Source organism: Herpailurus yagouaroundi, unplaced genomic scaffold (genome assembly GCF_014898765.1).
Source record: "Herpailurus yagouaroundi ecotype Mexico unplaced genomic scaffold, PumYag 188, whole genome shotgun sequence".
Taxonomy (NCBI): Eukaryota; Metazoa; Chordata; class Mammalia; order Carnivora; family Felidae; genus Herpailurus; species Herpailurus yagouaroundi.
In genome coordinates this window covers 22,748,662-22,767,652 of record NW_024412419.1, presented here as the reverse complement: position 1 = coordinate 22,767,652, position 18,991 = coordinate 22,748,662, and the positions used below count along the sequence as shown (strand labels likewise).

General features: G+C 36.9%; 1 protein-coding gene across 5 annotated transcripts in view; it reads right to left on the bottom strand.

The window, feature by feature from the left end:
* BABAM2 (BRISC and BRCA1 A complex member 2) overlaps positions 1-18,991 on the bottom strand; it is a 405,089-nt gene that overhangs the window by 311,759 nt on the left and 74,339 nt on the right. For all 5 annotated transcript variants that reach the window (XM_040496370.1, XM_040496371.1, XM_040496369.1 and 2 more), the window contains exon 4: positions 2,799-2,893. In XM_040496370.1, the coding sequence (XP_040352304.1) occupies positions 2,799-2,893 (95 nt within the window). The remainder of the gene's footprint in view (positions 1-2,798; positions 2,894-18,991) is intronic.

Genomic DNA, 18,991 nt, shown 5'->3' with positions numbered 1-18,991 from the left:
TATTTGTAATTTAATATACTTTTTATTAAAGAGCACAAGCATATTATGGAATCAAATGCAAAATAATTTTTATTAATTTTGAAGATAAAACCCAGTAACTTCAGGGAAATTCCATATTTGCCACAGCGACTACTTTGGACTACACTCCCAGAATCTAAGGGTACCTATTCATTCCCTCCTGCAATTAGTACTTCAAGGGAAAAATCCAAAAACTCTAGACATTCTGTTCTCCGCTCCATAGGTGATGAAATATGTAATCCCTCCTTCATTCAGAACTTCATACGGACTAATCAGGTTATTAGTGACTGTGTTCTGCACACTGCAGGAAGGAAGGAAAAAAGGCTGACCTGAATTGAAGAATTAAACCATAACCTGTTAACAGGTGAGGGAAAAGTCCTTTGGAGGCATGCTATGCTCAGGGAGACGTCTGCTGACATTTATCCTGTCCTAGTGTTTTAGCCAGATGACAATGAACATCCAGAGTACCTCTAGGGCTGGGTGGACCTCACCAGCTGGTAGACGGTGTCCCTTGGTTGCTTTTCTAGACTTGCCTAAACCACTGGTGCCGGAAGAAGCACTGGGTAGCCTGCCTGAGTCCTCAGATTGACTATAGCTGAAGAAAGCATTCCCCTAGATTTGTAATTGTCCTCTTAGACATAGTGCTTTGATTTTTTTTTTTGGCTGTTCCTCTTCAGCTAATTTCTCAAAAACACCTGCAAAAACTTCACTCAGGGACTAAATATAAGAAGAGTAGAGTTATAGTATCAACTCTGACACAATTATAAAATTCTAGGTCCATTTTCTCAGTATTAGAATAAAAAAATAGTGGGGTGCCTGGGTGGCTCAGTCGGTTAAGCACCTGACTCTGGATTCTGGCTTAGGTCATGATCTCAGGGTGGTGAGATCGAGCCCCACCTCACACTAGGCACTGGGTGTGCAGTCTGCTTGGGATTCTCTCTCCCTCCCTCTCTGCCCCTCCCCTGCTTGCACACTCACCCTTGCACAGGCGCTCTCTCTCTCTCAAAAAATACTAAAATAAAAAGAATTTCAAAACCCATAAAAAATAAAATAAAACAGAAAAGTGGAATAAGCTGAACCTCGAGGTCCTTTTGGGTTTTAAATTCTACACTCTCACAATACTTTGAAGATGTGCCTTGCAAATTTTAAAGGCAATTCCCAAAAAAGAAGTTGTAAATATTTCTTATCCTTTCCTTCATGGTATTCCCTCTTGTATCATCCTAGCTCAAAGCCCCTTTCTTCGCCCTCCCCCAGATTTTGGCAACAGTCCTCAGTTCTGCTCCTTACCCTTTCCTTGATCCATTATACTGACCACATTGCTACTGAATGATTCTGTTATTATCATTTCCTTCAGTGGCTCTTAACCTAGCATTCAATGTTCTCCACAATCTTGTCCCAACTTCCCTCTCTAACCTTTTCCAGCCCTTCCTTATATTAACTTACACTTCAGCAAACCTGTCAGTAGCGCTACAATACATTATACATTTCATTTGCTTATGTCATGCCCCCCGTTTGAAATTCTCTCTGCCATACTCCCTACTTAGGCTCCATTCTTTGAGAGTGAGTCCAAGTGTCACCTCTACTACAAAGCCTTTTCTGACAACCTTCTTTAAATTCCTGGAGCACTTAGCCTGTCATACATCTTTGGCATTTCACATATGTTACCCTCCACTGGGCAGATTTAACACAGAAGAGGTCTGTAGAGATATTTCTGACTCTTTAACTCCAGGTAAGCCCCTCCGCTTCAATATGGGGTCAATGTGTAACACGTAGCATCTAAAGGGACCATGCTTAAACTACACATTTTTGAAAATCAACTAGCAGTTTGAGTGTAATTATTAGAAATTTTGCAACAAACCCAGCCTACTCTTGCCAATCACATTTTTATGGCTGTGTTCCAAAATTTAAGATAATTCTTTAGGTTTGGGTTAAAACTTCCTGTTTAACACTTCCCTTTTTAAAAAGGGAGGGGGGGCACAAGATTTCAAAGTCATCAAAATTTTTAATTACAAAACTTTGAGACAAAAAAGACCAAACAAAGGACATAGTTTTGAACAATAAAACCCTCTTATAGTATAGGCAGCATGGCAAAACTGAACTTGAGAAGGGAAAGAAAGAGACATCTTGTCTGGTCAGACCTTTTAAACAAAATGGCACATGTTTTTCTCCACGAGCAATGTGAAACACACAATTTTTTATGTAAACCACATGTGCTCTGACAAGTACCACAGCTCCTTTCCCTGCTTTAACCCCAGAAATATTTTACTTTAACTACAAAGTTTTTGGTCTTGCTTAATAAAGAACACTTAATCTGATCTTTACCCTTCTGATAATAATACTGAGATAATATGGATACAAGTCCAAATTTGCCACTTTCACTTCTATACAAAAAAGGCCTCTTGAAGAGCCAAGAAACACTCCCCTAACAAGCTCTGTGATGAAGTGTTAGTAAACATTAGAAAATTGATTGCAGGCATGAAATATTAAGTTAAAATAAAGAAATCTCTTCAACATGTCTCTTTAAGCTGAAGTAAAAATATTTTAACCGATATGCTACAGATTTTAATTCAAAATAGTCTGCAAGTAAAACTGCAATGAAAAAAAAATCTTTAAACTATGTTGGCACATGAAGAGTTGTACTTATTTCAGAGGACAGAGGGAAAAAGGGGTGGAAAAAACCCCACATGTTTGGCAAATTTATCTGTCAGGCGATTGTCAAAAGCTAATTTTATTTTCCTTCAACAAATAAAGATCATCCAAAACGAGCCTGCACTACTCACATGCAGAGCCGAGGGATCTGGCAGGAATTCAGCATCTTCTCCAAAGATAAAATCAGGGGGCAGCTCTGGGTATTGGGCATTGAAAATGATATCCCCTGAAAGAAAAGAAAACATCAGGCCTTTTGTATTTCCTTGCTAATTTATGAATGTTCTGAGGAATGCATCAAAAACACTTCTGAAAAAAAAAGAAAGGAGTTTACATTTACTTTAACAAAAAGAAAAAATTCTGAGGGACGCCTGGGTGACTGTCGGCTAAGCGTCTGACTCTTGATTCCGATTCAGGTCATGATCTCACGGTTCATGAGTTCAAGCCTCGCATCAGGCTCTGCGCTGTCAGATTCTCTCTGCTTGGGATTCTCTCTCACCTCTCTCTCTGCCCCTACCGAGCGTTCTCTCTCTCTCTCAAAATAAATAAATAAATGAATAAATTTTTGAAAAGCATCTTCTAAATGATTAATTTTTCAAATGGAAGAAATGATATCATCTTTTAAATTCCTATCTACAACATGCAATCAGAAGTTTTGTCTCCTACCACACTACAAATATAAATACCCAAGCAGAAAAGTGGAAGCATCCACATCCAAAGCACATGAAGATTTTTCTATAAGAAATGTTACCGTCCAATCACTGCCTGCTAATTAAGAAGCCTTTCCTGAAGACTGTTTCTCTAAAGATAAGGACCTTGCCTTGAAAAAATTAAACACGCAAACTTTTGGTATAATGGAAACAATATTTGGCTTGGAATCAAAAAGGTCAGGTTTATGTCTACAATGTATCCTAATTATTTATTAGCTGACACCGTCTTGAAACACAAGACAAATTACAAAGTCTCCTTAACAAATTTGTGTTGCTAAGTTCTTCCACCTCTGTTCCTTTCCTGTCTCCTTCTTTAGCATTTTTTTTTTTTTTGCCCCTCTGCTCACCCCAAGAACCAGTACTCATCATTCTGCTAATACCAACCAGCACATTAATGTACGGACAATTGAACACACGTACCGGGTTCTAGCGTATGAGTGTGTATGCACGTGCACGTGCATACAACCTCTGTACCCACGCACAGAGTTTCATCAGTCCAATCATTTTTCCTGCTCAGACAGGATCTTCATAGTAATATCCAAATTAATACACTTAGACTTCAGTTCTCACTTGAGCCTCTCTACCTCTACGCACTATGTGTTTCAGTCTCAAACTCTGCAAGTCTAAAAACATGCTCTGACTCTCCCTTTTCTCGCTCCTCACTTCCCCTAGCTGATTTTCCTATTTCTAGAGATTCCTTAATCCTCCATGCTGTGACTTGAGTGTCCTCTTTGACCTTACGCACTCTTTATACTATTAGAAAACAAGTCACCTCAATTCTCCCTCCAAAATGTTTCTCACATGGGTATTTCCTGCTGCTAACAGCTCTCTCCAGGCCCAGATGACCTAGTTCATGCATTCATGCATCCAACAAAAAAAAGTAAAATTGAATTCTGCTGTAGCCACTATGCTAGCCACTAAAGATAAAAGAAAAAACTCTGCTCTTTAAGAATCGACAGACTAGAAGAACTCAATTATTTTCATACCCTCCTAAGTGGTCTCCTGGTACAAGTTTCCCTCCAGCCCATAATATATGCTATCACCAAGTAAACATTCTTAAAGTAATGCTTTGCCCCAAAACCTTCTAGCTCCAAGAACTTCAATGATTTGCTAATGTCAAATGGAGTAAAGGGCAAATCTTTCAAACTAGCCTTAAAGGCCTCTGAAATATGACGATCCTACTTATTGGTTCACCCTTCTATCTACAACCCAATACCAACCTTCCATTCCAGTCGATATGATCTGCTTACTGACCTCCAAACTATGACACCTACTTGAAATGCCCTTTCGCCTTGCTCAGTTCTTACCTATCCTTTATAAGTCCACTTAATAATCCTGCCTTGCATGAAGACTTTCCTGATAAATCCAGTACACGCCAATCATCATTGCCTCACATTCAACAATACTGACTAGTGACACCATTCATTTGAGTATTTAGTTGTAGTATTATATTGTTTTCTTCCTGTTCTACTGATTTCAAAAATTCATAATAAACACATGGTATATGTGAGGCACTGTGATACACACTGTGTCAATATAAGGATGGTTCTCCTCAAGGAGCTTACACTTAGTCAGGGAGACACGATATACACAGAGAACCACAAATACAGAGCAGTACAAGGACAAACATTTGCTTTTCCTAAATATCTTGCAAGCATTCAGAGAATGAACAGGCTTGTACTTATTTGGTGTTTCCAATGGGGCAAAGTGTAACATACAGAATATATTCAAGAAATGTTCAATATATTTAACAAAATTCTATTTTCTGAATTTGATATCTAAGTACTAACAATCTATAATAAGGAATAAAGTACAGAAGAGTTACTTCCACCTCTTTCTATAGAGAATAAATATGAGCAAGAAAATATACCCTTCATATTTACTCAAAGAGAACAAAAACACTACTTCAGAAAGCTATATGCACCCCTATGTTTACTGTAGCATTATTTATAAAGCGAAGATAAAGAAGCAACACAAGTGCCCATCGATAGATAAATGGATAAAGAAGATGTGGTATATAGGGGTACCTGGGTGGCTCAGTCGGTTAAGCGTCCAACTTCAGCTCAGGTCATGATCTCGTGGTTTGTGAGTTTGAGCCCCGCATCAGGCTCTGTGCTGACAGCTCAGAGCCTGGAGCCTGCTTCAGATTCTGTGTCTCCCCCTCTCTCTGCCCCTCCCATGCTCATGCTCTGTCTCTCTCTGTCCCTCAATAATAAATAAACGTTAAGAAATTTAAAAAAAAAAAAAAGAAGATGTGGTATATACACATGATGAATTATGACTCGGCCATAAAAAAGAATGCGATATGCAACAACATGGATAGACCTAGACGTTATAATGCTAAGTGAAATAAGTTAGTCAGAGAAAGACAAATATCATATGATTTCACTTACGTGTGGCATTTAAGAAACAAAACAAAGAAAAAAAGAGACAAAAAAAAAACCACATTCTTAAATACAGAGAACAAATTAGAGAACAAACTGGTGGTTGCCAGAGGGGAGGTGGCTGGGCAGATGGGGGAAATAGATAAAGGAGATTAAGAGTACACTTATTTTTTTAAGTTTTTTACTTAGAGAGAGAGACAGAGAGAAAGCACGTGTGTGTGCATGAACGGGGGAGGGGCAGAGAGAGAAGGAGGGAGAAAGACTCCTGAGGAGGGATTCTCAAACTGACAAACTGTGAGATCATGACCTGAGCCACAATCAAGAGTCAAACACTTAACCAACTGAGTCACCGAGCTGCCCCTAGAATGCACTTATTTTGATGAGCACTGAGAAATGTATAGAATTATTGAATTATTACACTGTACACCTGAAACTAATATAACACTGCATATTAATTATACTGGAATTTTTTAAAAGGGTTAAAAAGGAAAATATGCTTTTCAGAAGTTGGATGTAGAATTAAATTATCAAAAGTAGTATAATCACTGCCTCCTCATCACCTTACCCACTATCATTATCTCTGCTTGTCAACTGTATCTATCACAAATTATAAACTTACTTCAAATGTGCTAACTGTAAAGCATTATTAACCCAAACTAAGACTAAGCAGCACTAATAGAGACAATATGAACATCCTGATTATTCATTCTTATTCAACTCTACTCAGTACACACAATTCCTTAGGACATATACATTAGAGATAATGTTTTTAGAAGTCCCACAGTTGGCCTACTTCAGTGACATTTAGAAAACAAATTCATAAGGCTAACAAAGCAGAGGCACTGAAGTTTTGGAAAAAGCCAAGCTAGACTCTATTGTGCATATTAATATTCAAAAAATAAACAGCATGCTAAATTCCAACAGAAGTTTTGGGGCACCTGGGTGGCTCAGTGGGTTAAGCATCCGATTTTGGCTCAGGTCATGATCTCACACTTCATGGGTTCTAGCCTCGTGTCGGGCTCTGTGCTCGCAGCACAGAGCCTGCTTAGAATTCTGTCTCTCCCTCTCTCTCTGCCCCTTCCCCACTCGCTCTCAAAATAAATAAACTTAAAATAAAAGATTTTACTACTTTTGTTACTACAAGAGGACATAAAGCTGGATTTTCAAGTTCCCAAAGTATCACTGTCAGTAATACGTATTTCCAAACCACTAAACATTAAAAATCTGATCCAAGGAAATCCACTTTTGCCAATTCTACTCAACATTTGACTGGAGGTTCTAGCCAGGGCAATTAGGCAAGAAAAAGAAATGAATGGCATCCAGATTTAAAAAAAAAACATTATCTCTATACACAGATGACATGATTTTGCATATAGAAAATCCTAAGGAATACACATCCACACAAACACACCAAAATAAACAAGTTCAACAAGGTTGCAAGAGACAAAATTAATGTATAGAATTACATTTTTATAACACTAGCAATGAAAAATCCAGAAATGGATTTTTTCTTAAATCCATTTACAACAGCATCAAAAAGAATAATATACTTAGGAATAAATTTAGCAAAACCAGCAAAACTTGGACACTGAAAACTATAAAACAATGAAAAGATATGGAAGAAGGACTACATAAATGGAAAGACATCTCATGTTCATGGATCAGAAGCCTCAATATTGTTAAGATGACAATACTTCCTAAATTAATCCACAAATTTCATGCAATCCCTGTCAAAATCCGTCCTGGCTCTTTTTTTGCAGAAATTGACAAACCAATCCTAAATGTCATACAGAAATGTAAGGGTTCCAGGATGGCCCAAAAGCAATCTTGGAAAAAAACAAGTTGGAAGACCTGCTCCCCAATTTCAAAACTTATCATGGAGACACGCTAATCAAGACAGTGTGGTACTGACATAAGAACAGACATACTGATCAATGGAATAAAATTCAGAGTCTGGAAATGCTCTGACATTTGTAGTCAACTGATTTTTTTTTTATTTTTAATTGAAGTATTCTCAACGTATATTAAATTAGTTTCAGGTGTACAACACAGTGATTCAACAATCACTATATACATTACACACATTACAAAATGCTCACCACGATAAGTGTATTACAATATTATTGACTGTATTGCCTATATTATACTTTTCATCCCTGTGACTTATTTTATTATAATCAATTGATTTTTGCCAAGAGTGCCAAGAGAATTCAATGAGGCAAAAAAGAGTGTTCTCACCACCTCACACTCATAAAAAGTATTACTATTTAAAAAAAGAGATGACTACTATAAAAAAAAAAAGAGAGAAAGATAACATATCAAGTGTTGGAGAGGGTGTGGAGAAATGGGAACCCTTGTATACCACTGATAAGAATGTAAAATGGTACAGCTGCTATGGAAAACAATATGGCAGTACCTCAAAAATTTAAAAACAGAATTGCCTTATGACTAAGCAATTCCACTCTTTGGGGTATATACTTAAAAGAAGTGAAATCAGTGTTTCAAACAAATATTTGTACACCCATGTTCACAGCAGCATAATTCACAATAGCCTAATGGAAACAACACAAGTGTCCATCAATGGACAAACAAAATATGGTATACACATACAATGGAATATTCTTCGGCCCTTAAAAAGAACATTCTGACACATGCTATAATATGGATGAAACTTGAGGATGGTATGGTAAGTGAAAATAAGCCAGTCACAAAAAGACAAATAGTTTATGAGTCCACTTTTACGAGGTACCAAGAGTAGTCAAATTCATAGACACAGAAAGAATGGTGGTTAGCAGGAGCTGGGGGGCAAGGAGGGCGGGGGGAGAAGGAGAGACTTGGGAGCTGTTTAATTGATACAGAATTTCAGTTTTTAAAGATGAAAAAAGTTATGTAGATTAGTTGTACAACTAAATATTGTTAACACTACTGAAATATACACAAAAAATTATTAAGATGGTAAATTTTGTTATTTTTACCACAAATTAAAAATTTTTTAAATGAAAGAGTCTGCTATTGACTGAATGTATCCCCCTTAAAAGTCATATGTTGAAACCCAATCCCCAATGTGATGGTATTCAGAGGTAAGGCCTTTGATAGGTGATTAGGTCATAAGGGCAGAGCCCTCGTGAACGAGATTAATCCCCTTTAAAAAAGACCCAAGAGACCTCCCTTGCCCCATTCTGCTATGTGAGGTTACAGTGAAAAAGACAGACCATGAACCAGGAAGCAGACCTACCAGACACTGAATAGGACAGCACCTTCATCTCAGACTTCCCAGCCTCTAGAACTGTAGGAAATATTGTTGTTTAAGTCATCCAATGTAGGGTAATTTGTTAGAGCAGCCTTAACAGACTAAGATGGTCTTTTTTAACAAATGGTGCTGTGCCAACTGGATAGCCACATGTAAAAGGATGAATGAGTCCCTAATTCACATCATACACAAAAATTAACTCAAAATGGATCAAAGACCTAAGTGTAAGAGAAAAAACTATAAAACTTTTTGAGGAAAACATAAGAATAAACCTTCATAACAAGAATGTTTACTTAGATATGAAATCAAAAGCCCACACAACAGAAGAAAGACTAGGTAAACTGAACCTCCAAAAAATTTTAAACTTTGTCCTTCAAAGTTCATTGTCTAGAAAGTGAAAAGACAATCTGAAGAGGGGAAATACACGATTTGGCAAATCATATATCTGATAAAGGACTTCCATCTAGAATACAAAGAACTCTTATACCTCAACAATAAAAAGACAAATAACCCAATTTAAAAACGGGCAAAAGCAGCATTATTTACAATAGCCAAACTCTGGAAGCAGCCCAAGTGTCCAGTGACAGATAAATGGCTAAGGAAGAAGTAGTGTATACATACAACGGGATACTACTCAGCCATAAAAAAGAAAGGAATCTTGCCATTTGCAACAACATGAATGGAGCTGAGGAGTATGATGCTAAATGAAATAAGTCAGGAAAGACAAACACCATATGCTTTCACTCATGTGGAATTTAAGAAGCAAAACAAACAAACAAAGGGGGGAAAAGGAAGACAAACAAAAAACAGACACTTAACCATAGAGAACAATCAGATGGTTACCACAGGGAAGGTGGGTGGGGGATGGGTGAAATAGGTGAAGGGGATTAAGAGGACACTTAAGATGATCACTGAGTGAGGCATCAAGGTGTTGAATCACTACACTGTACACCTGAAACTAATATAACACTGTATGTTAACTATACTGGAATTAAAATTTTTAAAAAAGAAAGAAAGTTAACTTTAATAAATTAAGTAATTGAAAATGAAAATGGACAAAATATTTGAACAGACATTTCTCCAAAGAAGATACAGAAAAGATTAATATTAATAAGCGTATGAAAACATGCTCAACATCATTAGTCATTAAGGAAATGAAAACCAAAACCACAATTTGATACCCCTTCATACCAACTGTGATTGGTATGAATCAAAAAGTAAGTGCTGGTGAGGATGTGGAAAAACTGGAACCCTCACACTCTGCTGGTGGGAATATAAAACAGTGCCATCACTTTGGAAAGCAGGTTGGCAGTTCCTCCAAATGTTAAATTTAGAGTTAACTTATAACCCACCAATTCCACTGCTAGGTACATACCTAAGAAAAATGAAAATGTATGTCCACACAAAAGCTTGTACATGAATGTTTGCAGCAGCAGTGGAAAACAGCCAAAAAGTGGAACAGCCCAAAGGCCATCAACTGATCAATGTGGAAATAAAATGTGGTATATACACACAATGGAGTATCATTCAACTACAAAGAAAGAAGCACTGATATATGTTACAATATGAATGACCTTGAAAACTTTATGCTAAATGAAAACAGACACAAAAGGCCACATATAGTATACGATTACTGTATAATTCCATTTACATGCAATGTCCATAATATGTAAATCCAAAGAGACAGAGAGCAGATTATCAGTTACCAGAGGCCAGGATGAGAGGAAGAGGGAGGGAACACTAATGATAATGAGTGCAAAGATTCTTTTAGTGATGATGAAAATTAATGTTAGAATTAATATTGATGGTTGTACAGCCTTGTGAATGTATTAAAAACCAATGAATTGTATCCACTTCCAAGAGTGAACTGGATGGTACGTGAATTAAATCTCAATAACGCTGTTTTTTAATCTGATGTAAAAATCTGTTCCACTTTAATCTTAACTTAAACACAAATAAATTAGAAAGTGTTTACTCAGGGCGCCTGGGTGGCTCAGTCAGTTAAGCATCCAACTTCGGCTCAGGTCGTGATCTTGCGGTTTGTGGGTTCAAGTTCCATATCGGGCTCTGTGCTGATAACTCGGAGCCTGAAGCCTTCTTCGGATTCTGTGTCTCCTTCTCTCTCTGCCCTCCCCCTACTCCTCTCTCTCTCTCCCTCAAAATAAATAAACGTTAAAAAAAAAAAAAGTGTTTACTCAATGGTTATGAGTAAATTTAATTTTTATAAATAAAATCATCTTGAAAATGTAGTTGGGGAGTTTTCCATTTAAAGTAACTCTACAATGAGCCCTTTTTAAAAGCAAAGAATACTTTTATTAAGGTAAGTACTAACAAAGATCTGTATTTTTCAAAAAGTTTCCCAAATGTCTCCTTCTAAAGGAAAATACTGGGGAATACTGATTTTTTTTTAACTTTTGGTGATTTTTAAAAATTGTTAAAGAGACAAAAGTATTTGAATATACAATAATTTTTTAAAGAAACAATGCATACCAAATTACCATACCCTCAACTAAAGAAAATCTTTTGAGAGAGAGAGAAAGATTACTATATTGCATACAGTAAAAACATTATACAAATATTTTTCAAAACACGGAAGTAATTTAAACATCTTTCAGAATCTCACACTCTTACATTTCAGAATTTCTCAAACACTTTACCTTCGACCTCAAAGAACTCATGAAACACTCTGCCTCAATACTCTACAGCCTCTTTGGAATAAAATGCAGCATTGTTTTCTTGCTAGGGTGAATAGTCAGTAAATCAGTCAAAGACTTTTATTAAAAACCCACCACGCACAGATGCACATATTGGACACCTGGGGAGTTATACAGGAAGTCGAAAACATAGTACCTGACCTCAAGGCTGGGATGGTGAAGAAAAGACCAACACAAATCATATAGGAGAGCAATAACACTCTATTTCCTTTATTTCACCCTGGAGAAGATGATACGAACACAGAGTACACATTACTTGAATACTGCTTAGTTCAACTTTTCATAAAGGGGGAAGAGTAGGTAAGAGGAAAAAGAAATAAAAATAGGATCAGAGGTGATACAAGGTGAGGTTAAAAAAAAGAAGGACAAAGTAAAGAAACAAAACACACAGAATGGCTAGAAGTGTTATGACCACCTAACAACAAAATGGTAGTTTCAAGTCTTATTTTTATGACTCCCTAAAAATTGCCAGGCTACCATATTGGTCCCTAATGGGACCAATGGGGCAGAAGTTCCTCCCTTTGAAAATACATTATCTACCACGGCTCATAATATTACATATACATGAAATCACATAAATTCCAGGTGCAAGACAGTTTTTATTCACATGCCTATGCAGCTGACAATCTTTACAAGATATCAGCACCATCTCCGGAAGGCCCAGTTACTTAGATCTGCAGGGTGGACCAGATGTCCTGCTCCCCAGTTACAGAAAGAACACAGCTTGTCCACAGGCTCCTTTCCTTATTCTTAAACCACTGAAATAGTATCATGCTGGCTTGTCAAAGACACAATTCAAACGGTAAATAAGTGGAGTTTTGTCAATGATCAAAGAATTATTGCTACCAGTTGCTGCATAAAATGCTAATTTACTGAAACTCCAAGTATAGGAAGTAAGAGTCAAACACGTCTTGTGGGAATGCCAGGGTAATGGAGATTTTCAATAGAAAGGTAGGTTCAAGCAATAGTTTTACAAAAGACTTTGGAGAGGTGACTCATTTCCAACGGTTAGCTCCAACTCTTGATAATGTTTCCTTACACTTAAATTTAATTCTCTTTCTCTCCAAAAATTTCATCCACTGGATCTTAAAAATTTATGGAACAATTCTAGTTTCACTTTAATATCATAGCCCTTCAATTATTTGCAGGCAGTTCTTATGACCTCTCTGTCAACCCCACCATGAGTCACCTCTTGACCAGGCTAAATACCCCAGCTGCTTTCACTACTCCTCATATAACTTGGCTTCAATTTCCTTTATCGTCCTCTCCTCTCTCTTCTCTGCATGTGTATCAGTTTGTCCATAGCCCTCTTAGAAAATAATAACCCAGAACTACACATAAGATAGCAAGTGTGTTCTAAAGAACACAGAATCAAGTAAAAAAAAAAAAAAATCTATGCCTTCATTTCAGATAAGCTTTTATTAATAAATACCACTGCAAATTGAAACTTTTTTTGGCAGCCACATCAGTGTTGACTTGTATTATGCTTCTTAACAACTAAAAGCCCCAAGACTTTCATATATACACTAAGCCACGTATCTCTCATTCTTAATTTGGACAGCTGAATTTCGGAATCCATTTCAGGATTTTAAATTTATCCCTATTATATTTCAATCTTGTTAGATTTATCTATTTACAGCCCGTTATAATATTCTTAGATTCTATTCCAATTTTGGGTTGGCACTCCCAGTTCTGCGTTATAAACAGATATAAGCATGCTTCTGGAAAACTCCCTCTGGCAGCCACAGTTCCATTAATCAGTACCTCTTGGGTACGATCATTTAAATAATATTTACCCAATAACACTATGAGCTTAAACATTCAGCACAAGGACATCATGAAAAAATTGATCAAGTGCCTCAAAGATACACCGTTTGTCCTACAAATTCAGAGACAGTGTCAATGATTCCATTGTATAGCACACATTTTGTTTTGAGAGGTAGAATTTCTTTTCCTCAAGGAAAAGAGACTGTAAAGAATTATCATATCCAAAAGTTGGCATAATTTGCATGAAACATGTCCTCAAAAACTACCTGTAGAACAAACAATGAAAGTGGAGACAGATTAAACAGGTAATTTATTTATTTTTTTCTTAATGTTAATGTTTATTTATTTTTGAGAGAGAGAGAGAGACAGAGTGTGAGCAGGGGAGAGGGAGACACAGAATCTGAAGCAGGCTGCAGGCTCCAGGCTCTGAGCTGTCAGCACAGAACTCGACATGGGGCTTGAACCATGAAGTCATGACCTGAGCCTAAGTCAGATGCCTAACCAACTGAGCCACCCAGGCACCCCTGAGCAGGTAATTTAAATTGGCCACCTTTCCTCATTAGACTTCCTTCTATCTAGAGATCCCTCTCTCTAGATTGAGACCACATCTTATCCTTCTTTGCATTTCTAAAGCTGTGCTGTACAACAGAAATATAATACAAGCAATGTACCTAATTTTAACTTATTAGTAACCACATGAAAAGGGTGAAATTAAATTTTAAACTATTTAAAAAATTTTTACATACAGCACAGTTCTCCTTTTTTGTGTTTAATTACATGAGTTTTTTTTATCACATGCATAGATTCACATACACAGATCTGTGTAAACCACCAAAACTAGGATACAGAACAATTCTATCATCCTCCAAAATGTCCTCGTGCTATCCTTTTGTAGTTAAACTTTCCCACCATCCCTCAGCCCTGGCAACCTCTGATCTGTTCTCTGTCACTTCAGTTTCACATTGTCCAGAATGTTATACAAAGGAATCACATAGTCTGTAACCTTTTAGAAGGTTTTTCACTTAGCATAGCTATTGGAGATCAGGCCAAATGTACTGATACACTTAAGTGCACTCAACAGTCCGTTCCTTTTTATAGCTGACTAGTGTTCCATTCTAAGGATACACAGTTTGTTTATCCATTTACCCAATGAAGGACATAGTTCCAGTTTTTGATGATCATGAACAATGCTACTACGAATATCAATGTACAGGGTTTTGTGTGAACATAAAATGTTCATTTCTACAGAAATTATTATCATAATTTCTAGACAAATAGTGAAAAGTGAGATCAGTAGGCCATGTGAAAAAGTGTATCTTTCACCCAAAAACATACTACCAAACTGCTTTTCCGGAAGGGCTATTTAACAGTAGTATAAACAAGGCATGAGAGAGAGTTTCAACTGCCACACATTCTCACCAACACTTGATGTGGTCAGTTTGTAGCTGTTGTCACTGTCCGTGTTGTTTTTAGTCCTTCTAATAGGCGTGTCATGGCTTCTCAATGGTTTTAACTTGCATTTCCCTAATGACCAATGAAGTGAAAATCTTTTCATGTGCTTACTTGCTTTCTGTATATCTTCTTTGGTGAAATTTGTCTTCTGTCAGATAAGGGATTTGCAAATATTTTCTCCCACTGTGTCTTATCTGTTCATTGTCTCAAAAGCATTTGCAGAACTAAAGTTTTTAATTTTGGTAAAAATCCAATTTATCAACTTAAAAAAATATATTTTTTTTGTTTAACGTTTCTTTACTTTTGAGAAAGAGACAGAATCCGAAGCAGGCTCCAGGCTCTGAGCTGTCAGCACTGCCTGGCGTAGGGCTTGAACCCACAGACTGTGAGGTCATGACCTGAGCCGAAGCTGGAGGCTTAACGGACTGAGCCACCCCAGGTGCCCCATCAACTTTTTTTAAGGACTGTTTTTGGTGTTGTATCTAAGAATTCATTGCCTACCTCAAGTCACCAAGACTTCCTGCTATGTTTTCTTCTCAGAGTTTTATAGTTTGGAATTTGACATTTCAGAATGTAATTTGAGTTATATTTTGTACATTGCTTAAGATACAGGTCAAGATCCTTCTTTGGGGGCGGGGAGAGCATACGAATGCCCAATTGTCCTAGCACTATTTGTCGAGAAGACTATCCTTTTTCCACCGAAGTTCTCTTGCCTAATTGTGAAAAATCAATTGACCATATTTATGTGGCTTAATTATTGGACTATTTTGTTTTATTGAGTGGTACCTATTATTTTGCCAATACCACACTGCCCCTGATAATCAGTCTTAAAACTGAATCGTCTGATTCCTCCAACTTGGTTCTTTCCAAAAATTTTTGGCTATTCTGATTCGTCTTTTAAAATAAATTTTAAAATAATGTTTTTAATATCTACAAAATCCTATTGGGATCCTGATGGGGATTGCACTAAAACTGTAGATCAATTTAGAAAAAATAACAAGTATACTGAGTCTTCCAATCCATGAATATGGTATCTTTCCATTTACTGAGGTCTTTGATTCCTTTCACCTACATAGAGATCCTGAACATATCTTAATAGATTCACAACTGAGTATTTTTTTCTTTTCCCTTTTTTTTTTGGTAGGGTAGCTATTATTAGGGCACTACTTTTAAATGTTGTTTCTGATCGTTCTTGCTAGTATAAAGAAATAGGATTGATTTTCCTATGCTGACCTTATATCCTATACCTTTGGACTCAATGGGTCAGGTCAGGAAGTTTCTTGGAAATTCCTTGGGATTTTCTATGTAGACAAACATGTGGTAAGTGAATAAAGGCAGTTTTATCTCTTCCTTTCCAACATGTATATCTTGTATTTCTTTTTCTTGCCACAGTACACTATCTATGACTTCCAGTATAATGGGATATAGTCATAAACGTGAACACCCTTGCCTTGTTCTCAATCTTAGGAGGAAAGCATTTAGTCTTTTACCATGTATGATGTTAGCTGTGGTTTATTCCCAGAATAAAACCTGCTTGGCCATAATGCATTTCCTATGAATTTTTTTCTCTTAGATTCAATTTCTTAATATTTTTTGAAGAGTTTTGCTCCTCTCTTCAAATGACGGATATTTATCTATAGCTTATTTTGTTTTTCTGGTACTTTCTTTCACTGGTTTTGACAGCAGGAGGATGCTGACCTTGTAAAATGCATTCAGAAATTTTGTGTCCACTTCAATTTCTGGAAGAGACTGCATAGAAATGGTGCCATTTTCTTTAGTAAAATTCATCTGAGATCATCTGGGCCAGCATTTTTATTTTTGAAAGCCTGTTTTTAACTATGAACTCAATTGTTCTAACAGATATAAATCTATTCAGATTATCTGCTTCTTCTTGAAAGACTTGTGACGGTTTGTGTCTTTTAAGGAATTTATCCATTTCATTAAGAATGAGGGCACCTGGGTGGCTCAGTAGTTAGAGCAGCCGACTCTTGATTGTGGCTCGGGTCATGATCCCAGGTTCATGGGATCGAGCCCTACATCAGACTCCACACCGAGTGTGGAGCTTAAGATTCTCTCTCTCTCTCTCTCTCTCTCTCTCTCTGCCCCCTCCTCCCCTGATCTCTCTCTCAAATTAAATTAAATTAATAAATAAATAAATAAATAAATAAGTTGCTGAATGAATTGCCATACAATTAGGTTCAAACTGAAAATGCTGAGCCATCTTCTGCAAACTTGATTCAAATGTCAGGATAGTTTTCAAAGCCGCTTAAGGCTATTCCGATTTTTCCCAAGTATATGTTACCCAGGGACCAGTCTGAGATCTTGGCACTGGGCTACACCACAGATCAATTCTCAAAGCCTTTGCTACATTGATTCTGTGTGGTTCCATACATGTGCAGCTTGAGGATAAGCCTGAGACTTCATACACAAATTAAGGGATCCTTGTGTCCAGCTCCCTCCTCCCCAGGATTTCTGCCTATATTTTCTGGCTCCCAGGGGTGTCTTTTCCTGGAATTCTGGCCAGAAGGTGGAAGTTTTAGCCTCCCCATGCTACACTTCCCATAACCATGCCCACCTAGCAGTAAAATAGCAAAAGAAAAGTTTGAGACGCTGCTGCAGAAGTCTATTTGCGTCACCGGAACTTGGCTGAGTTTGGGCCAAGAGTAAATTAAAAAAGCTCCATCCTAAAGCCTCCTCCCCCCTCTTTTTGGTCTTCTGACCTAAGACAAAGGGTTTCACTACAGCTTTTTCTGTCCATGCTTACTACACAGTTCCAGGATCTAGGGTGCCCTATGGTCTAAACCAGGAGAAATGAAAGACAAAAAAGGGGAGGGGCAATACAGAAAACTAACCTCTCTATGAGTCATGCTTCGAGTTCAAATTTTTGTTCTTAGTATGCCTGCTATTGCTTTCAAGAGTCCTCACATATTCGCTCTATGTATTCTTTAAGTATTCTAGGGTTTTCCACCATAACTGCTGAGAGATAGATAGGGTGGAGAGTCTTTACATCTTCTTATCTAGAACTGATCATTATTCTTAATAAGTAAATATTTAATAAATATCATATGTAAAAGTAATTAATACATTAATTTAGCCAATAGATTAAAATAGCATCATTTCAACACGTAATCAGTATCTAAGTAATTAGTGAGGTATTTTAAATTATTTTCAGAATGAAGAGTTCAGAATCTGATGTGTCACACAGCACAGCTCAATTCAGACTCACCATATTTCAGCTACTACATAGCCACAGGAGGCTAGTACTGACCATGTTAGGCAGCACAGATCTAGAGGGACAAACGAAAGAAGAGCACAGAGAGAATGAAGGAAATGTCATGCAACCTTCCATGGCTCCTTCCTGGTAAAAATGCACTCACTACTTCATTGGGCAGCACTTTCTGTGGCTGGGCAATTAACAGTTGATGGGAAAAGCTCTTTTGTATGATGAAAACAACATATGCCTACAAATCACTTTTACCTATTAAGGGTGGTCCTAACCCTAAGCATTATTCTACACAGCAGTCCTCAGATTCATCTGCAAATGACCTTTCTTTTAGTCTTCTGCAAGTTAAACATCCCCAGTTATTTCAGTGGTTTATAATAAGAGACAGTTCTCAGGAAATTAAGCTACATGACTTAAGTGTACACCAGGGAATTTGCCATGTTGCTGATACTTAGAAATCTGGACTTATTAGGAAAGGGGCATAAAAGTCCCATCTTCAGATGTTATAATATGTTTTAAATGAACCTTTAACCTTGTATTTTTGTATACTGATTTCAGTGCATAAAATAACAATATTTTAAGCCAAATGCTATGAATTAGCATTACGTTATTGAGTAATAAATATTCTACTGCAGAAAACTTTAGTCTTAATAATTTTCTAATGCATATTCACAAACTGTTTCATTAATACAATTTATTACCAATTCCTTTTTAATGACTGTAATGTATCTGACACCATAAAAAGAAAGCAAGCTTTCCCAACCTTCCTGTGATTTTTTTTTTTTTTGTAGTTTTAAAAAGTAGTTAGGAACTAAATATAATTTGAA